Below are 19,480 nucleotides of genomic sequence, written 5' to 3'. Positions count from 1 at the left end.
AGTTCTTCACTCGGAATACAGACCAGTCTAATAATAACCTCAGTGCTTGGTCTTCCTATGGATCCTTCTCTGTCTTTTCTGAACAAGACGGCCTCAGTATGTTTTTGATGTGAGCCAAGGTGTAGGACTGGAGAGGTTTTCATTTTAGTGAAGAGCTGTGCTGTGAAACTCATTTGAATGATAGAAGAACATTCTGCAATGAAACATTGTGAGGCAGTCCATCTGGAAATCTACTTATCCAAAACTAATTGCACTTGTCCCAAGCATGTAAGTAGGTTAAACGCGTGTCTGAGCTAGTAAGTCTTAGGAGCTACTGTTCCCATACATTGATACTTTGAGAGAAAAGTTTCAGATGGATGGGATATAAACAAGGCTTGTTGTGTGTAATTTGCATGCATAATTCTATGTCTTGGTCAATGTAAAGGATTTCAGGTTACTTCACAAGAATATAAGTAAATCAAACCTGTGGTCCATCCAGTTCAGCATACTCTTTCACGCAACAGCCAATCAGTTGCCCTGGAGGGCCAACAAACAGAGCATGGGGCCAAGGCCTTTCTCTGATACTGCCTCCCCACAGTGATATTTAGAGGTTTGCTGCCTCTGTATATGGAGGTTTCCTTAGCTAACCATGGCTAATGACCATTAATGGACCTCTCCTCCATGAATCTATCTAACCTCCTTTTAAAGCCATGTACACCCATGGTCACCATTTCATCCACAAGTAGCGAATTCCACTTGTTGAATAAAGAAGTATTTCGTTTTGTCTGTCCTGAATATTTTGCCCATCCTCTTCATTGGGTATCCCATAGTTCTAGTATTATGGGAGAGGGAGAAAAAGGCTCTCATTTTTCTCTACCCCATACATAATTTTATAGACCTCTGTTATCCCCAGCCACCTTAGATGTCTTTTTTTTCTAGATTGAAAAGTAAGACAGTGGACCTACTTCAGTAAATTAAGTTGTGTTTGGTAAATGCTAATTTTAACAGCTGGTAATGGAAGGAGTTCATGCTTTCCAGTAATTACTTGAAAATGCATTAATGTAATGCATAAATAAAGGTGTAAATTTTCAAGTTATGCAAATAAGGTATTGATTTTCCAGAGATTTAGGCTCCTGAAAACCTAGGAAATTTTGCCTCTTTCCTTTTGCTCTCTTTCCCAAACCTACATTTTATCCATAGGTATCCCAAAGAGATGCAGATTACATAGTTCAGTTTATTATATTAATGATTATCAACTGGGACATTTCTTGCAGGGCAGTGCCAACTTGGATATCCAGAATGTAAACCAGCAAACTGCACTGCACCTTGCTGTTGAACGACAGCACACCCAAATAGTACGGGTAAGATAACTATAATATATCATAGCTGTAAACTTTGTATGAGGATTGATACTTACTACAACCACTGCCTCTTCTATTGTCCCTTCAGTATTTCCTCTCGCAAACTATTCATGTCATTCGCTGTTTCTTCATAGAGCATCATTTGGTTGCCTAATGCTGTCACCTCTCAAATTTTAGTTTTTTCTCCCTAATTGTGTGCTTTTGGAATACACAGGGTTGTGCATCTTCTTTTCCTAACTAGGTGTCTAGTCATCCTTGCATTAACGATATCATAATTTGCACTGATGGCAACTTACCAGTTACATTGTTTGCAGCTTCACTTTCTTTATACCTTTGAATCTGGATCCTTACACATGATGTTCTCCTCTAATTTGTCTGCTGAAAATATAAATAGATTAAAAGGTTGTCTGTCAAAAGAATAATATTCCATGTATTTTGGTGTAGCTGGCTTCTGGTTGCTTTGCCTGTGCCTGCAGTGTTGACAACTTCATGTAGCATGAACAGGAGATGACTGAAAACTTCGCAACCCAATTCCAGATTTATCTCATGCAAATGATAGATCAAGTATGGCAGAGTAAGCCTATATCGCATTGAACGAATAGGCAACTATCTATTTTCTGGAGCTGGTGATTGCTAGAATAGATAGCAACATATCTCTCTCTGTTATTTTATTTATATTTATTATATTGTCTCTCAGAATGATTCACATCAATCAAGAGACACAGGCTTTGCCTTCAGGGTTAAAGACTAAAAGGAAAAACCAACAAGGGGAGTGGAGAGAATAGGTAGAGGAGCAAGATAAGCTGGACAAAATGTAGAAGTTACATCCAGTTTGGGGGTCATGGCTGATAGCCTGTTACTTAGATGGAAGTCATGTAATGACCATGTGGCCTTCGGTTCTCTGGCTGGTGACAGAGGTCAGAGTGTCCTTCCTCACACTTCTGCAATCTGAGAGCAGTTGGCAGTTAGATCATAACTCTGATTGGCTGGCAGGGAGAGAAGGGAGCAAGCTCTTGGTCTACCACTTGCCATGGGAGGGAGGTGGTGCAGTGTTTTGTTACGCATGCCGTTCCTTTTTTTTCCTTCATGGGGTTTAAGGTAATTTTCATGGGAGTGGGGGAAGGGATCCCATCCAGATGCTACCAGATCTGCTTTGCTTTTTTTCATAAGGTTGGTGAATCATGGACCTACCAATCACATCCTGTTGTAACGTTCCTCTTTAAAACAATTTTTTAAAAACCCTATACAGGCATACCTCGGAGATATTCCGGGTTCAGTTCCAGACCATCGCATTAAAGCAAATATTGCAATTAAGTCGCACAAATTTTTTCGTTTCCCAGTGCATATAAAAGTTACGTTTACACTACTGTAGTCTATTAAATGTGCAATAGCATTATGTCTAAAAAAATGTACATACCTTAATTAAAAATAGTTTATTGCTAAAAAATGCTAGCCATCATCTGAGCCTACAGCAAGTCGTAATCTTTTTGTTGATGGAGGGTCTTGCCTCGATGTTGATGGCTGCTGACTGTAAAAAAAATGCAATATCTGCTAAGCGCAATAAAACAAGGTGTGCCTGTATATAGCATGACTTAATTTTTCAAAGCTAAGGCTGCAGTGGCAATGAAGACCTTTTAACCTCGAGACCCTTGTTTGGCAATGACCTTTCATGCGCAACAGCATGTTCTGAACTTAGTCAAACCTACAGGTCATGTAGACAAGAGATACTAGGCACAGAAAATGTTCTTCATTGGTATGTACAAGGAGAAGGCTGTAGCTCAGTGGTAGAGCATGTGCTTTGCATGCAGGTGGTCCCAGGTTGAACCCCTGACATCCCCAGTTAAAAGGAGCAGCTAGTAGGTGAGGTGAAAGACTTCCACCTGAAATTCTAGAGAGCTGCTGCCAGCGAGAGAAGACAGTTCTGACCTTGACAGACCTTAGTATAAGGCCGCTGTGTGCAAGATAGTGTTTGGCATGCTGCTGGGCTTCTGGATTAGGGCCACCTCCTGCAGTGCTGTACAACAGACTACAGTCAAACTGCTGTGTGGATTGTGTGGATTTTAATGAAGCAATGGATGGTCATTGAATTGGTTGCAGAGGTACTCTTACACTCACAAAACATGTTGTTTACTCCCTAATGCTGGCATGCTAAATTATATTCATAGAGTATGCCAGTTGATGTTAAACGCTTTAATAAAATTGCATTGTATGGGCTTGAATCCACTGGAGTGTTTCTACAGACAGACTTTCTCACCTCCTTCCTCTTTCCCATTGCAGTCCAAAATTCTGCCCCTCCCCTCCAAATGCTGCCAGGAACATTTTTGGTGGGCATGGGAAGGGGAGTAAATTGCACTCCCCTGGCAGAAATCTGTCTGCAGAAACATACAAGTGGATACAGACCATGATCTGGTAGTGCAGAATAATAGCCAGAGCTAGTATAATGTATTTGCATAGTAAAATTCTGTACACACCTGTATCATTAAAGCAGGGGTGCCCAGCGTGATGCCATGGTGTCTGCCAAACCTCCTTTTCAGGTGCCCGCCAAGTTTTTTTAGGAAGCAGGTAGGGCCAGGTACGGCTTTTACACAGCAAGACTTCTGGTAGACTTTTGGAGATTTGATTGGCTGTGCAGATTTTTTAAATGTTGCTTTGGCAGCAGCCGTCTCCTCAGCACCACAAGGATCTGCACTGTGTTACTGAAATTAAGCTGTGGCAGCCATTTTGTTGCTGCACCCACCATGTCATGTCACAGAATTCCAGAAGTGCTCAAAAAGGTTGGGGACCCCTGCTTTAAAACTTTGTTTAAAATACTTCACAGTTTGTATACTCCTGATTACCGGGAATGGGGAGAATGTTCAACATGACTCTGTGTCTGTTCTTAGCTCCTGGTTCGTGCAGGTGCTAAATTGGATATTCAGGATAAAGACGGGGATACTCCTCTGCACGAAGCTCTGAGGCACCACACCTTGTCACAGCTTCGCCAGCTCCAAGACATGCAGGATGTGGGAAAAGTCGATACTGCTTGGGAGCCATCAAAGAACACTGTAAGTATATAGCTTTATTTATTCTCAACCATATCACTTGCTTTCTATTTTTAGAGCTGCAGGACCTTCAAATATTGCCACAGCAAGCATCAACGCAGTTTGGGAAAGATTAAGATTGACACTCTCTTATGAATTTGTATAGAATTTAAAAAAAATCAAAACATTTCAGTTTAATTGGATTTTAGTAATGAGCTTAATTTTAAAAACATTATTTGAACAAAACACAAGAAATACAGAATAAAGATATACTAAAATGTATCTAGTGTTATGCAGAGTTTCTTTAGCTTTTCAGTTGGGGGCTTTTTACTAATCCCTAAAAATTCAAATAGAATGTGTATAATTAGGTTGATATTTTGTACATATTCCAGAAATTTTGTTCATACATTTCATTTGTTTCCCTCAGGCACAATTGGTAAGAATCTTATGCTGTCTGTTTGAATAATTTTCTATATTTTGTAATCTGCCTTGAGTCTCAGCGAGAAAAGTGGGCTATAAGTACATAAAAATAGCATTCAGAGAAGATTGGGGATAATTTTGGGGCATGTCTGAACTTACAAATGGGAAGAAATACCAGAACTGCTGGTGAAGCTGTGCAAGCAGGTTTGGTATGTGGTTGAGGGGCTTGGACAAGGAAAAACTTTCAACAGAATGAGTAGCCATCACTCCAAAGGTGTTTAATGATCATTGTGTTCAATTTTGTTTTCTTTTGAAGGCTTTATTTGTCAGGTATGTTAAGAGAAACTCAAATTAGTTGTGCATTTACTTTCTTTCAGTTGATAATGGGACTGGGTACTCAGGGAGCAGAGAAGAAGAGTGCCGCATCTATTGCTTGTTTCCTGGCAGCCAATGGAGCAGACCTTGGTATTCGTAATAAGAAGGGTCAGTCTCCCCTTGACTTGTGTCCTGACCCTAGCCTCTGTAAAGCATTAGCAAAATGTCACAAAGAAAAAGTCAGGTGCGTATTCTACTTAAGCAGCAGTGTTTTACCTAGTCTGCATTTTAAATTTCTTATTTTCTGTGTATCTGATTGTTGGCCCTGGCTTGAGTATGGGGGCCAGCATTGTTGAGATGGCTCCTGGGATATGGGGGAGCTAGGTGTGGACTCTCCAACTGGGGCAGCTGGATTCTCTCTCCCGCATACCTGTCATCATTGCCCCTTTTTTGTTGAGTTCCCAGAGATAGGGTACCTGTTAGGGTTCTGTAATGAGATACATTAGCCACACTGCGTTTCTCTTCCCCTTGCGTGTTAGTGCTAAACACCTCCTCGGCGGTGCTAAGTGCCCTCTCTGTGCCTCTCCTGCCACCATAGTGCAGTGCTGTGCACTCTTAGTATACACAGCAGAGACCTCTAGTACAAAGTCCCATGATGCACATACTACCTGCATGGAGCCAGTGTGGTGTAATGGTTAACAGCAGTGGTTTGGAGTGGTGGAGTCTGATCTGGAGAACCAGGTTTGATTCCCCACTCCTCCACATGAGTGGCAGAGGCTAATCTGGTGAACTGGATTTGTTTCCCCACTCCTCCACATGAAGCCAGCTGGGTGACCTTAGGCTAGTCACACTCTCTCAGCCCCACCTCCCTCACAGGGTGTCTGTTGTGGGGAGGGGAAGGGAAGGTGATTGTAAGCCGGTTTGAGTCTCCCTTAAGTGGTAGAGAAAGTCAGCATATAAAAACCAACTTTTCTTCTTCTACCTACTGAACTATGGGTCATCCTGGCTGGGGTTTATGTAGTGCTGGGAGGAGGCTGTGATTGGCTGCAGTAGAAGGCATTTGACCACTGCTTGGGAGGCCAGCCTGTACTCATTTGGGGCCTGTGGGATGGGAGCGCTTAGCCTGTTCTGTTGTACAGGCGGTGGCCTACACCATGGTTTCTGATGGCGTAAATTTCTACTGGTTTCAGGGGGCCTTCCTGGGCTTGGGTGGCTTAGGGAGCAGACCAACAACCTGCCATGCCCCTGGGTGTGCCATTTTCTATACCAGCACAGTGGCTTGTGTCAGCATTGCTGTAAGATGTTAACATGTTGGCACCTGGCTGGGGTTCTGCTATTCTAGCATATCTGGGAGATACACCAGCATATCTACGAGAGGAGCACATCGTTGTCTCCCTGTGTGCTTTTGGTCTACCCCCCTGTGTGCTGTAAGCCATACATTGATTTTTTAAAAATCCCCTAGGGGTGGAGTTTTTTTTTCCAGTCCATAAGGGTCTTCTGTCAGCAAAAAACTTCCTATTAACTGAATGGTTATAGGATTCAACTCCTTTTCTCTGTCTTAGGGTTTTTTGTCCATCAGTCTGTTTTAAGCTATTCTGAATAATTATAATTTCCATATAGAGAGCTATTGCCAAAGTATTTGAGTTAGGCAAGAAGTGTCATATATTTTTCATTATGCTAAATTGAGAGTGCATACATTTTTTTAAGCAAATGAAATTTAATATAGTATCGTATTGACTACAAATATGCTGAATTATAATGTTTATGCAATATAATGCCTGAATGAAATTTTGTGTTCAGTGGTCAGGTTGGTTCCCGAAGCCCTTCTATGATTAGCAATGATTCAGAAACCTTAGAAGAATGTATGGTATGCTCGGATATGAAGAGAGATACTTTATTTGGTCCATGTGGGCATATTGCTACCTGTTCCCTTTGCTCACCAAGAGTAAAAAAATGCCTCATCTGCAAAGAGCAAGTTCAATCAAGAACAAAGGTATTCCATCTGGTGTTTATTTCAATATTACAAATGCTAACAAACACAATTCTATCCAGTAATATGTCAGTATATCAATCTATATTCATATCAGCAACATCTGTTGATATGAATATAGATTGATGTATTGACATATAATTGGATAGAATTGTGTTTGCTAGCATTTGAAATCCATGTTTGGTAGACATTTATGTCAAATATATATATCATTCATGTCTGTTTAGCTACATGTGCTGTTATTTTTTATTCTTCATTGTATTCAGCATAGGTTTTTTGTTTGTGTTTATTTCAATATGGAATCTCTTTACTGAGGCTTCACTGTAATAATATATAAAAGCTGACTATGACACAGTCAATCTTGGTTTCAGTTGCTATGTCATAAAATAAGAACTTGTACAGTAGTTTTTTTCAATTCTAAGCTGCTATTGGGCTAAATGAAAAACAGAGTAAGTAGTACTCGATCGGACTAGTACATGAGATCGCTCTTCAAGCCATGTGCTTTATTCCGTGTGAGATGAGATATTTTGTTTTTTAGGCACTCCAAGTTATTGTTGCCCTGTACCACTTGAGAGCCACAGGGAAGCATAATTCCTAGCTGGGGTTAAATGCATTTCCTGTCACCAGCAAAGTGTAACTATTTCTAGCAAAGAGAGACCAGCCTCCTTCTGGTCAGTGAGAAATCCAAAGGCTTGGGTCCACTAGACCCTTTGGAATGTGTTTTAGACTGAAGGGGGAAGGCAAAGAAGCCACACTCCTTGGGCCAAGATCCTTCTAAACACTGGCATCAGTGGATCCAAGCCTATGTTTTCAATTGTGACTTCTTTTATAAAGCAGGTGTTCATAGCTGTTTGAAGTGTCTAGGGATCATGGGCTATATTGATTGATTTACCGTATTTTAAAAAAATGCTAAACAAGTGGTTGTGCAAGTTATTTCAGATAGGAAGATACATGTATAGACTATTAAACAAAGGAATTAATTACTACATTAAATAAAGGTGAAGACCTGTTTGATTTCTTTGCAGATTGAAGAATGTGTCGTATGCTCAGATAAAAAAGCAGCAGTACTCTTTCAGCCTTGTGGTCACATGTGTGCTTGTGAAAGTAAGTGAGCTAACACTCTCTGAAATATAAAAGGCAATTTCGGCATGCTGTCATAACTGAGTGTGTTTGAGGGTGACATATTTTTACCTACATCATAAATAAGTGGTTGACATTTGTTACCACGGGGAACAGATAAAACATTGCAGGCGGGAGGGTTAAAAGCTATCCCCTAATATTGATACATCAGCATCCATTAGCGGGTATTAAGATATGTACGTAAGGACTTTGCACAGTCTTTCCTTGTTAAGGGGGAATGTTAATGTCCTATGTAAACAGTGCGGGTCTCAATACTGAAATCTGATTTCCCCCTCTCCCCAGATTGTGCCAGTCTGATGAAAAAATGTGTACAGTGTCGGGCAGTGGTAGAACGAAGAGTGCCTTTTATCATGTGTTGTGGTGGGAAAGGTACAGAAGATACCGTCGATGATATCTGTGAGTTGTCATTTTTTTAAAAAATATCTTGGTAAAACTTGCATTTCTGCCACCATTGCATCCTCACAGTAAAGTGCTGTGGAACTTTTCCAGGTGGTCAGGGACCTATTGGATTTTGGCCTACAGGAGGAGGTGGACTTTTCTGCTGCCCACTGAAGTCATTTTGCTAAGCATTTTGGGGATAAAATCTCTTGCATCTGTTCCAATTTGGACTCTGCATTAGCAGGATCAGACAGTCACAGGGTGCCAATTTATCCAGTTATATGGGATGTGGACAGGATTCTTGGAAGTTTCAGCCCTACCACTTGCTCATACTACCCTTGCTCCTCCTGGCTGTTTAAAACTGCCAGGTGTGTGTGTGTGTGTGTGGGTTGTTTGGGAGGCAGTAAATGACTTCTTCAGAGAAGTGATGGTCACCCCTTGCTTGAAGTGGACAGTGATGCATCCACTCCTTAAAAAAAATAACTACTCTGGACACTGGAGGGTTGAATAATTACTGTCCAGTCTCATATGTATCATTCTTGGGCAGGGTGATTGAACAGGTGATGGCTGGCCAACTTCAGGGATTCCTGAGTGAAGCGGTTTGCTCGGATCTGTTCCAGACTGGTTTCAGGCCTGGTTATTGGACTGAAATAGCCTTGGTCACCCTGGTGGATGACCTGTGCTGGGGAAATGGTCAAGGGGGACGACTCTGTTAATAATCCTGGACCTCTCAGTGGCTTTGCAAATCATTGATCATGGTATCCTTTTGGATGCCTTTTCAGGTTGGGACTGTGAGGCATGGTTCTGCATGGCACTGAAAGTAACTGGCAAATGACATGCTTTGTTGCTCAAAGGTTGTATTTCAAGGCAGAAAAGCTTACACATACACACACATATATATATATATCTGCAATATGTACAGTTGTCATCGGGCTCCAGGAATTCCTAACAAAATATACTTTGTGGGACAGTGGGTAAACAGAGCCAGTGAATAAAATGCACATTGTGTTTGGAATTAAGTTAACTCATTTTGAATTTATGTGTGATATTTGCAAGCCATAAAGCTAAATTAACTGTAAGCTTATAAGCACCCAGTCTCTTGAATTAGTTCCATTTGGTGGTTTTATGCACATGTGAACTAAGAGTAGGATCTGTCTGTTCAAGGATTCTTTGTTTCACACAGTGGCATCCAGGTACCCTGGAGAGCTTAAAACAGAATATGAAGGCAATAGCTGTCTCTTCTTTGTCCCCAACATATGGTATTCAGATGTCTGTGGATTTGGGGGTGGTTCCACGTAAATATTATTAATTTTGTCCGTGAATTTATCTAACGCCTTTGAAGCCATATAAGCTACTGACCATTTAATACATCTTGTGGTATTGAATTCAATAAATTCCATTATCATAGTGACAAGTATCCCTTCCTCTCATGCGGGAGACGGGAGTCCACTTCCTTGACAGCGAGCCACCCGAGTTGAGGGAAGAGTGGAGTGACAGAAAGAAAGAGAGGGGGGAGGGGGAAAGGGAGATGCCTCCAGCCCATAGGAGGGCATGGTCTCTAAAATACAAGTGGGGAATCAAAGCAGGAAATAACCCATTCAAAACTCAGACTTAGAAACAACAACTTAAAGTTGGAACCAAAGAGGCTATTAAGAGTCTTTTAATGTATCTCTGATGCCTTCTGAAAGTTCTTCACACTCTGCTGTGGCTTGGCTGGCACTTGTGTTGCTGAGGGTCCTTCTCAGGTCACTTTTTTCTCTGTCCTCAGACCCAGAGGGCTTCTGTCTCCCCTTTTTCTCTTCAGAACTCCCTTGTTTCCCCTCAGGATTCTCCCGGAGCTTAAACATGCATTATTAAAAACAGCAGCTTTTCAGGGCATCCTTCCCCTCTAATGATGCAAGCTAAAAACATTCCAAGGTCTTCTGCAGTAAATTCATCTTCCGTTTTCTCTGGAACACCTGGAGAGACAGTACCAGTCTAACTTCTTGGGGGTTCCATTGCTTCTTGGATTTAGATGGAAAGGCAGAGCTGTGTGTCATCAGCATACTGGTGACAGTATGCTCCAAATCTCCACATGATTTCTCCTTGCAGCTTCATGTGGATTTTAAACTGTATGGGGATAAAATGGAACCCCCCTCCCCCACATACACCGGATCTGAACAGAAATCCCTCAGCAGCCGCTTTCTGGGATTTTCCTTCAAGAAAATATTGACACCAGCACAGGACTACTCTGCACAGGCCCAGTCCAACCAGGAGCCCCGCGGTCAATGATATCTGATCTTGCTGAAAGGTCCAGGAGAACCAGCAGTCAAGCTCCTATATGGAAAAACAGTGGACAAAGATTTTTTTTATTTTACTGACTTTTAAAATAATGTATTTATAATTACCGCTACATATACTGAACCTATAGTAAATCCTACTGATGTGACCTTATTTTTCAGTTATAATTTATAAACTTGTTTGTACAAACGTGGGTAATTCCTACACTGTAATGAGATTCATAGTTTAGGATATTTTTTAAAAAATAGTTTTTTGAGTGTTCCATCATGATTTCTCCTTTTCTGCGCTGTGTAGCAAGTGGAAACATTCCAGTTCTGCAGAAGGACAAGGACAATACCAATGTCAATGCTGATGTACAAAAATTGCAACAGCAATTGCAGGACATAAAGGAACAGGTAAAGAAAACAAATCTGCTTGTATGATAAATATGAAATGAATGTTCATGCTTTATTTGAAGTTGTTACATCACTGTACTCACCTGTACCTGATGCGCTCACTTACGACAACCAGTTGCAGAATATCTCAGTGTCATATGTTTCTTCATACTAAAATTTGTAGAGAATACTTAGGGAAAGAGTGGAGAAAAATGACAAGAAGTAATCGTTTTCCATAAAACTTCCATAGACGTAAACTGGTTTTCAGGGAACATCTATAATGTATTTCATGCATTAGTTTACAAGTGAGAGTACATGGTTAATGCATAAGACTTGTGGCTTTTATTTTAATGTGCAGTAAAAATGCATGCAGATACTCAAGAGCTTCAAATCAGTAAACATTCTCCTTTCTAAGGCAAGAGGACAGTCAACTCTGGGAAAGGTTCTGCCCCTTGACATGGAAGTCAAGATTAACAAAGTTTTCTGAGAGTCAGGATCTCTCCCAGCTTCTCCAGCTAACCTGTTTCCCTGTTGAAGGCCTTTTTCTGGGATCCAGCATAGGCTGACAGCCATAGAGGGAAAGAGACCCTTTACTGAGGGCTTCACTTTAAACAGCAACAAACAGCAGTATTAAGCCAGACAGCAAGGAAGAACAGCAGCCAGTTTGAGGAACTTGCCACAACTACCCTCACTGCCTCATCCATTCATGTCCATTTAACTCTACTGCTATAGGGCACACTCACAGGACTAAAATGCATGGGGTTACTCAGAGATCCTGTTCACAGGGAGATACTCAGCTCTATAGTTCTCTAATCCCAGTTCCTAAGAAAAGGCAGTAAATGACATTGAGACCATGGAGCATCACTAACACAGTCAAAAGGACCACACCTGGGAGAAGATTAATGAATTTAGAAACTGCTAACCATACCCCCCCCACCCAAATGTAGAGAGCAAAAAGCTGCATGCTGCTTTACTCATCTGAGTGAACAGCAAAAATACACAGGAATGTTCTTGAGAACTTCTACTTTCTTGTAATATCTTCAGAGATATGCTGGTCCTGGTCATGCCGCAGGTGGGAAGGCAACACTAATGCAGGAAAATATGCCAGAAATAATCTAGGAACGAAGGATAAGTGGCAGTGAACTAGCAACACTGACTAGGATGATGGAGTCAAGCACTGGCCTTGTTCAAATTTTCTCTACCACACTACTCAACAATTGAAATCAAATACACGGCACAGAATGTCCAGATCCATAGAAATCTACTTCTGTTTGTGCTCCCAAATGTCTGAGTTCCAGTAAACTAGGGAGAAAGAACAACTTGCAGAACTGTTCCCTCTAAATTTTCCAGAATAATAGAGATCAAAGATTAGCCTGAACTGATATAGCTTTCCAAGAACAAATCAACCAAGCCATTTGAACAAACCACTGCCTTGCCGTCTGCTTTCTGGAAGCCACAATGATCCCTTTCAAAGTTTCAGCTTCAATACCCTTTTTGTAAACAAAATAGGGGCATTACTGTCCTGTGTGTGTTAATTAGTTCTAGTTAAGCAGAAGGTCAGTCATGCCTAACCTCTACAATAACTTGATCATTGAATGTGTAGGACCTGAGAGAATCTGTCAGTTTGCTACTTTTTGTAGAGCAGGGAAGGGGAGCTCGTTAATTAATTTGTTACCTGTTAGCTTTCCCATTTTGATATTTCTGTGATGTGCTTAATCCAGTCAGTGGTAACATTAACATGCCCATTCCTGAGCTTTTGGCTGAAAAGAGCTCAGGAAGAGCGCAAGTGGCCATGCCAGGGTTTGGGCTGCTTGCACCAGCACCTGGACCACTTGTGCCGCCACCAGAGGCAGGGACGCGGGCGTTGGGGTGCTCATGCTGACCTTCCTGCGCTGCCATGGCAGCGCGACCCAAGGGTGCTGTCTTGGCCTCCTGCCAGCATCCCACTCGCATAAATCCCCTTGCCAGCGTCCCGGGTGGCATTCCCAGAGTGTTCCGGGGAGCAGAGCTGCCAGTAGGCAGCTTCCTGATCCTTTTAGGCCGGGAATGCCCCACTCCAAAACAGTGTTGCTGTGCCAGGTTTTTGCTGGCGCAGCCTCGCTGTTTTAAATGGGGCAAAATGTTTTTCAAATACATTTCCACTGAAAAACTTTTAAAAGGCTTTTAAAAGGCTTTTAAAACTTTAAAACTTTAAGCGGCCGAGGAATGGCTTTGGAGGCGCCTCGGCTACGCTGTCTCCCACCGCCGCAAAGCTCAAGAATGAGCTGTAAGTCCAGGGAAGGTGGGGGAGGTTCTGATTCTCAGGAAAGTGTGCAGTAATCTGGCTTGAAGATTCAGGACTCTGGAAAGAGTTGACTGCTGTCTTGCCTCTAAAGAGAACAGGTGAGAATACAATTTCCTTTCAGAGAATTTGGAAACTGTTTCTGGTAGAAGCTGGATAGTGGTGTGAGGGTATATATGTATACATACACACCTGCACCATGTTAAAGGGAACAAGGGACTTGAAGGATGTGACAGATTCCAATGAGACAATAACTTCCACTCCTAATTCATGTATATAGAAGTTATTGCTGCATTCTGCAAACTGAATAAAGGACTTCTAAGTTTTATAGTCACTATTAGAAATGTCATAAGAGTGGGTGGATCCAAAATATCAGAAATAGTATCACAAACCTAACTGTAATCTGTGTGACAGTGAAGCAAGTAAATTAGGAACTTCCTGGCCCACGTCTCAGCTCTCCATTAAATGCAGGTTTTATTTTAATTTTGCTAAATATATTCCTTGATTTTCATGCAGTGCTCAGTTCTGTCAGTTACATAACTATCACTGGTAAGGACACGAGTGCAAAGAAGTTATTTATAAAACAAGTTGCATAGTACAGTAAAGATACAAACCTTCAGATCTCGCTTTAAGCTTTAGACAAGGTGCTGTCTTTCAGTGTCAGCCTCCATCTGCAGTACACAGATAATTTTCAGTGGTTTTGTCAAGAATACTAAGAATGCATGCGAAATACTAAAGCGCTATGTCTAAGCAGTTATATTTTAAGAAAGGTCTTAAAACAGTCTTTGGGATTTATTTGCAGTTTTTCCAATCTCATATTTAAATCTGGAATAGTATCTGTCAAGAGATTCTTTGTTTTTCCCCCCAGATAACGCAGTTACTTGTTTGTCTCTTACAGACTATGTGTCCTGTGTGTTTGGACCGTTTGAAGAATATGATCTTTCTGTGTGGTCATGGAACGTGTCAACTTTGTGGTGATCGAATGAGCGAATGCCCTATCTGTCGAAAAGCTATTGAACGAAGGATTCTTTTGTATTAAAAAAAATATCAAGTGTCTCTTTCTTTTACCATATCATGTTAGTAAACATAACTCATTGATATTGTCGAAGGCTTTCACGGTCAGAGTTCATTGGTTCTTGTAGGTTATCCGGGCTGTGTAACCGTGGTCTTGGAATTTTCTTTCCTGACGTTTCGCCAGCAACTGTGGCAGGCATCTTCAGTGTTACTACTCTGAAGATGCCTGCCACAGTTGCTGGCGAAACGTCAGGAAAGAAAATTCCAAGACCACGGTTACACAGCCCGGATAACCTACAAGAACCAATAACTCATTGAGTTTCTGTTAGCTTTAGCGGCAGCTTTGAAGGCTGTCATGAAAACATTTCTAATGCTACGGAGTAAGTGTGCTGCATTGTAAGTGCTTAGAGACTGGCAGTTTCAACACAGATCAGTATTTGAGTGGACAGCCTCTCCTGTTGTCAAGAAAGCTAGACCAAGGATAGATTAATTAACAAAGCTATTTTTTCCTTATATATCATTTGCCTCTTCCCTTCTCCCCACCCCTTTATGTTAAAGGGACAATCTCGATTTACAGTCTTGATAATTTTGTTTTTGTATGTATGAGCTCAAAGCTCAGACATGTTAGTTTTTATACTGTCAGTAGCTTTCATTTATAAACAGGCTTTTTAAAATTCTCTAAATTATATTTGTTTTAAGATTTTTCATGGTGTCAGTAGTAAATTGCAGCAGCAAGCTAAGGCATACAGCCAAGTGCAGGAGTAAATAATAAGCACAAGAAATAGTGCTTTCAGTGTTACACATCGGTTCTAAAATCTGTAATTTTGTGTGGTATATGTTGCTCCAAATTAGTTTGAAGGCAAGTAAGACTTTTAAAAACAAACCAAAAACTGGTTGATCACAAGGGCTGGCCAGAGGGCTCTAGACATACAAGTGGGGTTCTGAGTCCTCTCCTTCTAGAATTAGCCATCTGACAACCTGTTTCAACAACTGAGGAAACTCCAGGTGTAACCTTGCAGAATACTGGCTTTTGCCAGTAATAAAAGGAGTAATCCCAGGGTGCAAAAGGATACCCTCTAAATGCCTGAGTTGTTTTTTGTTTGTTTGTTTTTTTGGATATCAGCCTTATTCCTTCAGCTGAGGAACAAGTGTTGGAGAGAAGGGGAGTACATGATGTTGGTTGGATACTTTATAACTATGGACTAGATCTTAACATCTGGAAAGCCTAGCGAACGGAGTTTGGTGCCACTTTCTGTGACTCTTGGCTAATGTATTTCCTTCTTGCAAAGGAACAGCTTTCTTTGCAGTAAGCACAATACTACTGTTTCGGTGTCAGATGTGGCAGTGGCAGCATGTGTGAACAACTTTGTAGGTCAAGTTACTTGGTAATCATCCACTTACTAATAAGCAAGACAGTGCTTGATCCATTTGCAGTATTTCTGCAAATTTGAACGCTTGCTTGCTTAAGGCAAACTTCACTCAAGGGCAGTGGAAACCTAGTCTGAATGTTCATTTCATTGTTTATAAGTATTAAACCACAGAACTGACATGATGCATGACTTCAGAAATAAAAACCTTTCTTGGAGTGATAATGGATAGATATGTCTTCGTATTTAACCCCAATTTAGATGTTATTATTTTATTACGATGAGTAGTTTAGTTCCTGTTAAATTTACTTCGAAAGAGCCCCATGGCGCAGAGTGGTAAGCTGCAGTACTGCAGTCCAAGCTCTGCTCATGACCTGAGTTCGATCCTGACGGAAGTTGGTTTCAGGTAGCCAGCTCAAGGTTGACCCAGCATTCCATCCTTCCGAGGTCGGTAAAATGAGTACCCAGCTTGCTGGGGGTAAAGGGAAGATGACTGGGGAAGGCACTGGCAAACCACCTAGTAAACAAAGCCTGCCTAGTAAAAGTCGGGATGTGACGTCACCCCATGGGTCAGGAATGATCCAGTGCTTCCACAGGGGACCTTTACCTCTTTAAATTTACTTCAGCAGGGATATTGCTTGGAGGAAGACCCTGCATATGGTGGATGTGGTCTGATTCTTTAGAAATGTTGCTTGATACTTTGATTGACCATGTATGTAGGAACGCCATTTATGTACAGAAGCCGGCATAAGGCAACTTTGTATATATGAAGATATGTATGGGGTTGGATCCAGAGGTCGTTTCTGCCAGTTTAAAGGGGGGGGGGTGACGAGCGTTACTGATTCTTTCCTATAGAATTTTAAAATGATAAAATGACCTATCTAGACTTTTCCATCGGATACAACATTTTAATAATTGATCTTAGTCACTACATTTATCTAAGGGAACTAAACCAAAAAGACAGTCTGTGTTTGATAGTAAAGGAAAATACAGAATGTTGGACATTGTAGGCAGATGAGAAATGTCAGTACTTGAGAGTCAAAGACATTTACTTTGCAAAGATGTAATTTAAGCTCAATTAGAATAAAAGTGTTTGTAGTTGCAGCCACCGCAAGCTGATAAAAGTACAATAGAAGTCCATTACAACTGGATACCTTTAGCATTAAATTTTAACCCAACTGGAAAAATTAAAAGCCCCCATTCATTTTGTTCTGCCTTCCCTATTACTGCCAACTTTTAAAAACCTTGAGTAGTCATGTAAGCAGAAGACTAAAATTTATTTAATTAAAAGGAGGTGTGAGGCACTGAGTAGATTTCAAGCCTAGTAGAATAAAAGATACATGTTCCAATTAGTGGTTTGGAAGTTTTTACTTTTTGCGGCTTTGATTCTGTTTTACACCATTCCAGTTACTATGTGAAGAACAAGTTACTGTAACATCCCTTAGTTGAACAGATAACACTACATTGTTCGTAGTTTTTCTTAATTTATTTTAATAAGTACTTTATTAAGCCTTTATAGTAAATGCAAGCAGATGTTAAGACTTGAATCGAAACTTTTATTAAACAGTGTAATATAAATCTGAGGCAGATGTCTTTGTGGAACTACATTATTGTTATCCACACATTGAAAAGTGTATATTTAATCCTGACCAGAGAACCAATCACGGAGTCTGCACTTCTGGTGAAGGGGCAGCTAGGAAATAGCCTGGAGGCTCCAGATAAAGCATTTGATCCCGTAGTGAGTATGCCTAACCGGCAATTTGCTCATTTTTGGCTCTTCGCCCTTTGCACTGTGCCTGTACTTCATAAGTTGTACAAATAAATACTAAAATGGGGAAATAATTGCAAGAGGCCACAGGGAATGGAATTGGAGCTGCCACTACTTTACAGTAGTTGCACACTGAAGCAGCTGGGAATATCCCTATTATTGCCCCTCTCTATGGTATACCTCTGTGTATCTTCATGTCAAGCTGTGCCATTTGTCCTGTGGCTCTTCTACTGTTGGTGGTAAGGAGAAAGGACAAGTTACAGATGCTGTCACTTAGTGAATCATCAGTACAGTGCATCGGGGGACTGCTGGGATGGTAAGGCTGTTGAGCTTTTATATAGACCCTGCACTCTACTTGCTGTTCTGCCATCTTGGAGGCAGGACTGGGGGCCTCTGAATTAGTGGATGCTCACTAGACCCTATCGTGCTAGTTTTTAATTTGACACTGCTACACAAAACTGTGTAGTAGTTCCATGCAATTAGTGTCACTGCAGTAAGGTTGATGTTACTAGAATAGCAATCTGTGTTGGAAAGACTTTATATGGAGAAGGCCTGGAACTGGAAAATGGTTTCTGTTTTTAAACCTATAGATAAACCTTCCAGCATTATCAGAGAAGCATTTAAATAATTTTGTTTAAATTGACCCTTCTTGAAGATCTTTTTGTGTGTACACCAGAGGTTCAAATTCAAAATGAATGTTGTATATAAACATTATAAAATTTTCAGTCTTGAGATTGTGGCGCTCAAAACATATATGCCAAACCAATAAATGGGGTTGTGTGAGTCAAAGCGTGTACAGCGTATTTGGCCCACATAGGCTTGAATATAACTACTAAAATGGAGTAATGTATGCATGGACAAAAATGACAGTATTAATATCTCACTTTGTAATCTGTTTCTTTAATGCTGGAAAAAAATACTTGCACTTGAATAGCTTAGAACACTTGAGAACATGGGTAAGCTGAACTATAAAAAAACACATCAGTTTAATTATTGTAAAAAAACTAGTTCTCATATTTATTCAAGTAAGCATCTAGCAAGAGGGGAAATGTGCCTTGTTAGGGTAATCTTCTGTGAATTACTGTTAGAAATCTTGATAGGTTTTGTTGCCTACAAGATGTCCTTGTAGGTGTTTTGTAGGTCTGACATTTGACTAATGCGTGCTGATTTATATATGACGATATTGATTAACATTCCTATCTAGCAGTTTGTAATGGGTACAGGATCCCATGGATTTCCACAGACTTCAGCAGCTTTCCCCTTCCATTTTGGTGAAGGTCCCTTCCTACCACCATCATGTGAGATGAGTTTGTGTGTCACATCAGCGCATTTACAAATCTCTATATAATATGGGTGCAGTCTGACAAGGACTGCTCTTGTGCCATCTCAGTTAACAATTGGAATGCAGTTTTGCTTGGGTACCTTTTACAAGCCTTGTTGAAATAAATAAGGGTTTGTGGACCAGTATTCCTTGTAGATCATACCTTCACTATTAAGCTAAAAGTTTAAAGGCAATTCTCTTCAATGTGTTTGACTGTTAACTGGTTCAGATACTGGGTTTAGATGGCATTGCAACATAGCCCAATTTAGTTATTAGGTGTCCACACTGTGGGCTATATTGGCTTCTAAGCTAGAATAGTTTCAGCCCTTTTGGATTGATATGGCATTAAAATAGCACTACCTCCTAGTTGGCAGTATTACACAGTAAGAAAGTTGCTTTTTACCTTAGAAGGTGGGAGGAGGAATCCTCTTTAAAGGTACATTTTTGTCCTGTTGCTAGGATATCATGTACA

At 40.8% G+C, this 19,480-nt stretch overlaps 1 protein-coding gene across 1 annotated transcript in view; it reads left to right on the top strand.

Annotated features, from left to right (window-relative positions):
• Positions 1-14,608, top strand: part of MIB1 (MIB E3 ubiquitin protein ligase 1) — a 48,710-nt gene extending 34,102 nt beyond the window's left edge. The window contains exons 14-21 of the mRNA XM_056854324.1: positions 1,254-1,340; positions 4,223-4,384; positions 5,158-5,339; positions 6,896-7,088; positions 8,111-8,189; positions 8,508-8,621; positions 11,178-11,278; positions 14,437-14,608. Of these exons, the coding sequence (XP_056710302.1) occupies positions 1,254-1,340; positions 4,223-4,384; positions 5,158-5,339; positions 6,896-7,088; positions 8,111-8,189; positions 8,508-8,621; positions 11,178-11,278; positions 14,437-14,577 (1,059 nt within the window). The 3' untranslated portion in view covers positions 14,578-14,608. The remainder of the gene's footprint in view (positions 1-1,253; positions 1,341-4,222; positions 4,385-5,157; positions 5,340-6,895; positions 7,089-8,110; positions 8,190-8,507; positions 8,622-11,177; positions 11,279-14,436) is intronic.
• Positions 14,609-19,480: the final 4,872 nt, after the last annotated feature.

Source organism: Euleptes europaea, chromosome 8 (genome assembly GCF_029931775.1).
Source record: "Euleptes europaea isolate rEulEur1 chromosome 8, rEulEur1.hap1, whole genome shotgun sequence".
NCBI lineage: Eukaryota > Metazoa > Chordata > Lepidosauria > Squamata > Sphaerodactylidae > Euleptes > Euleptes europaea.
Note: the sequence above shows the minus strand (reverse complement) of the source record. Positions and strands in the feature narration are given on the sequence as shown.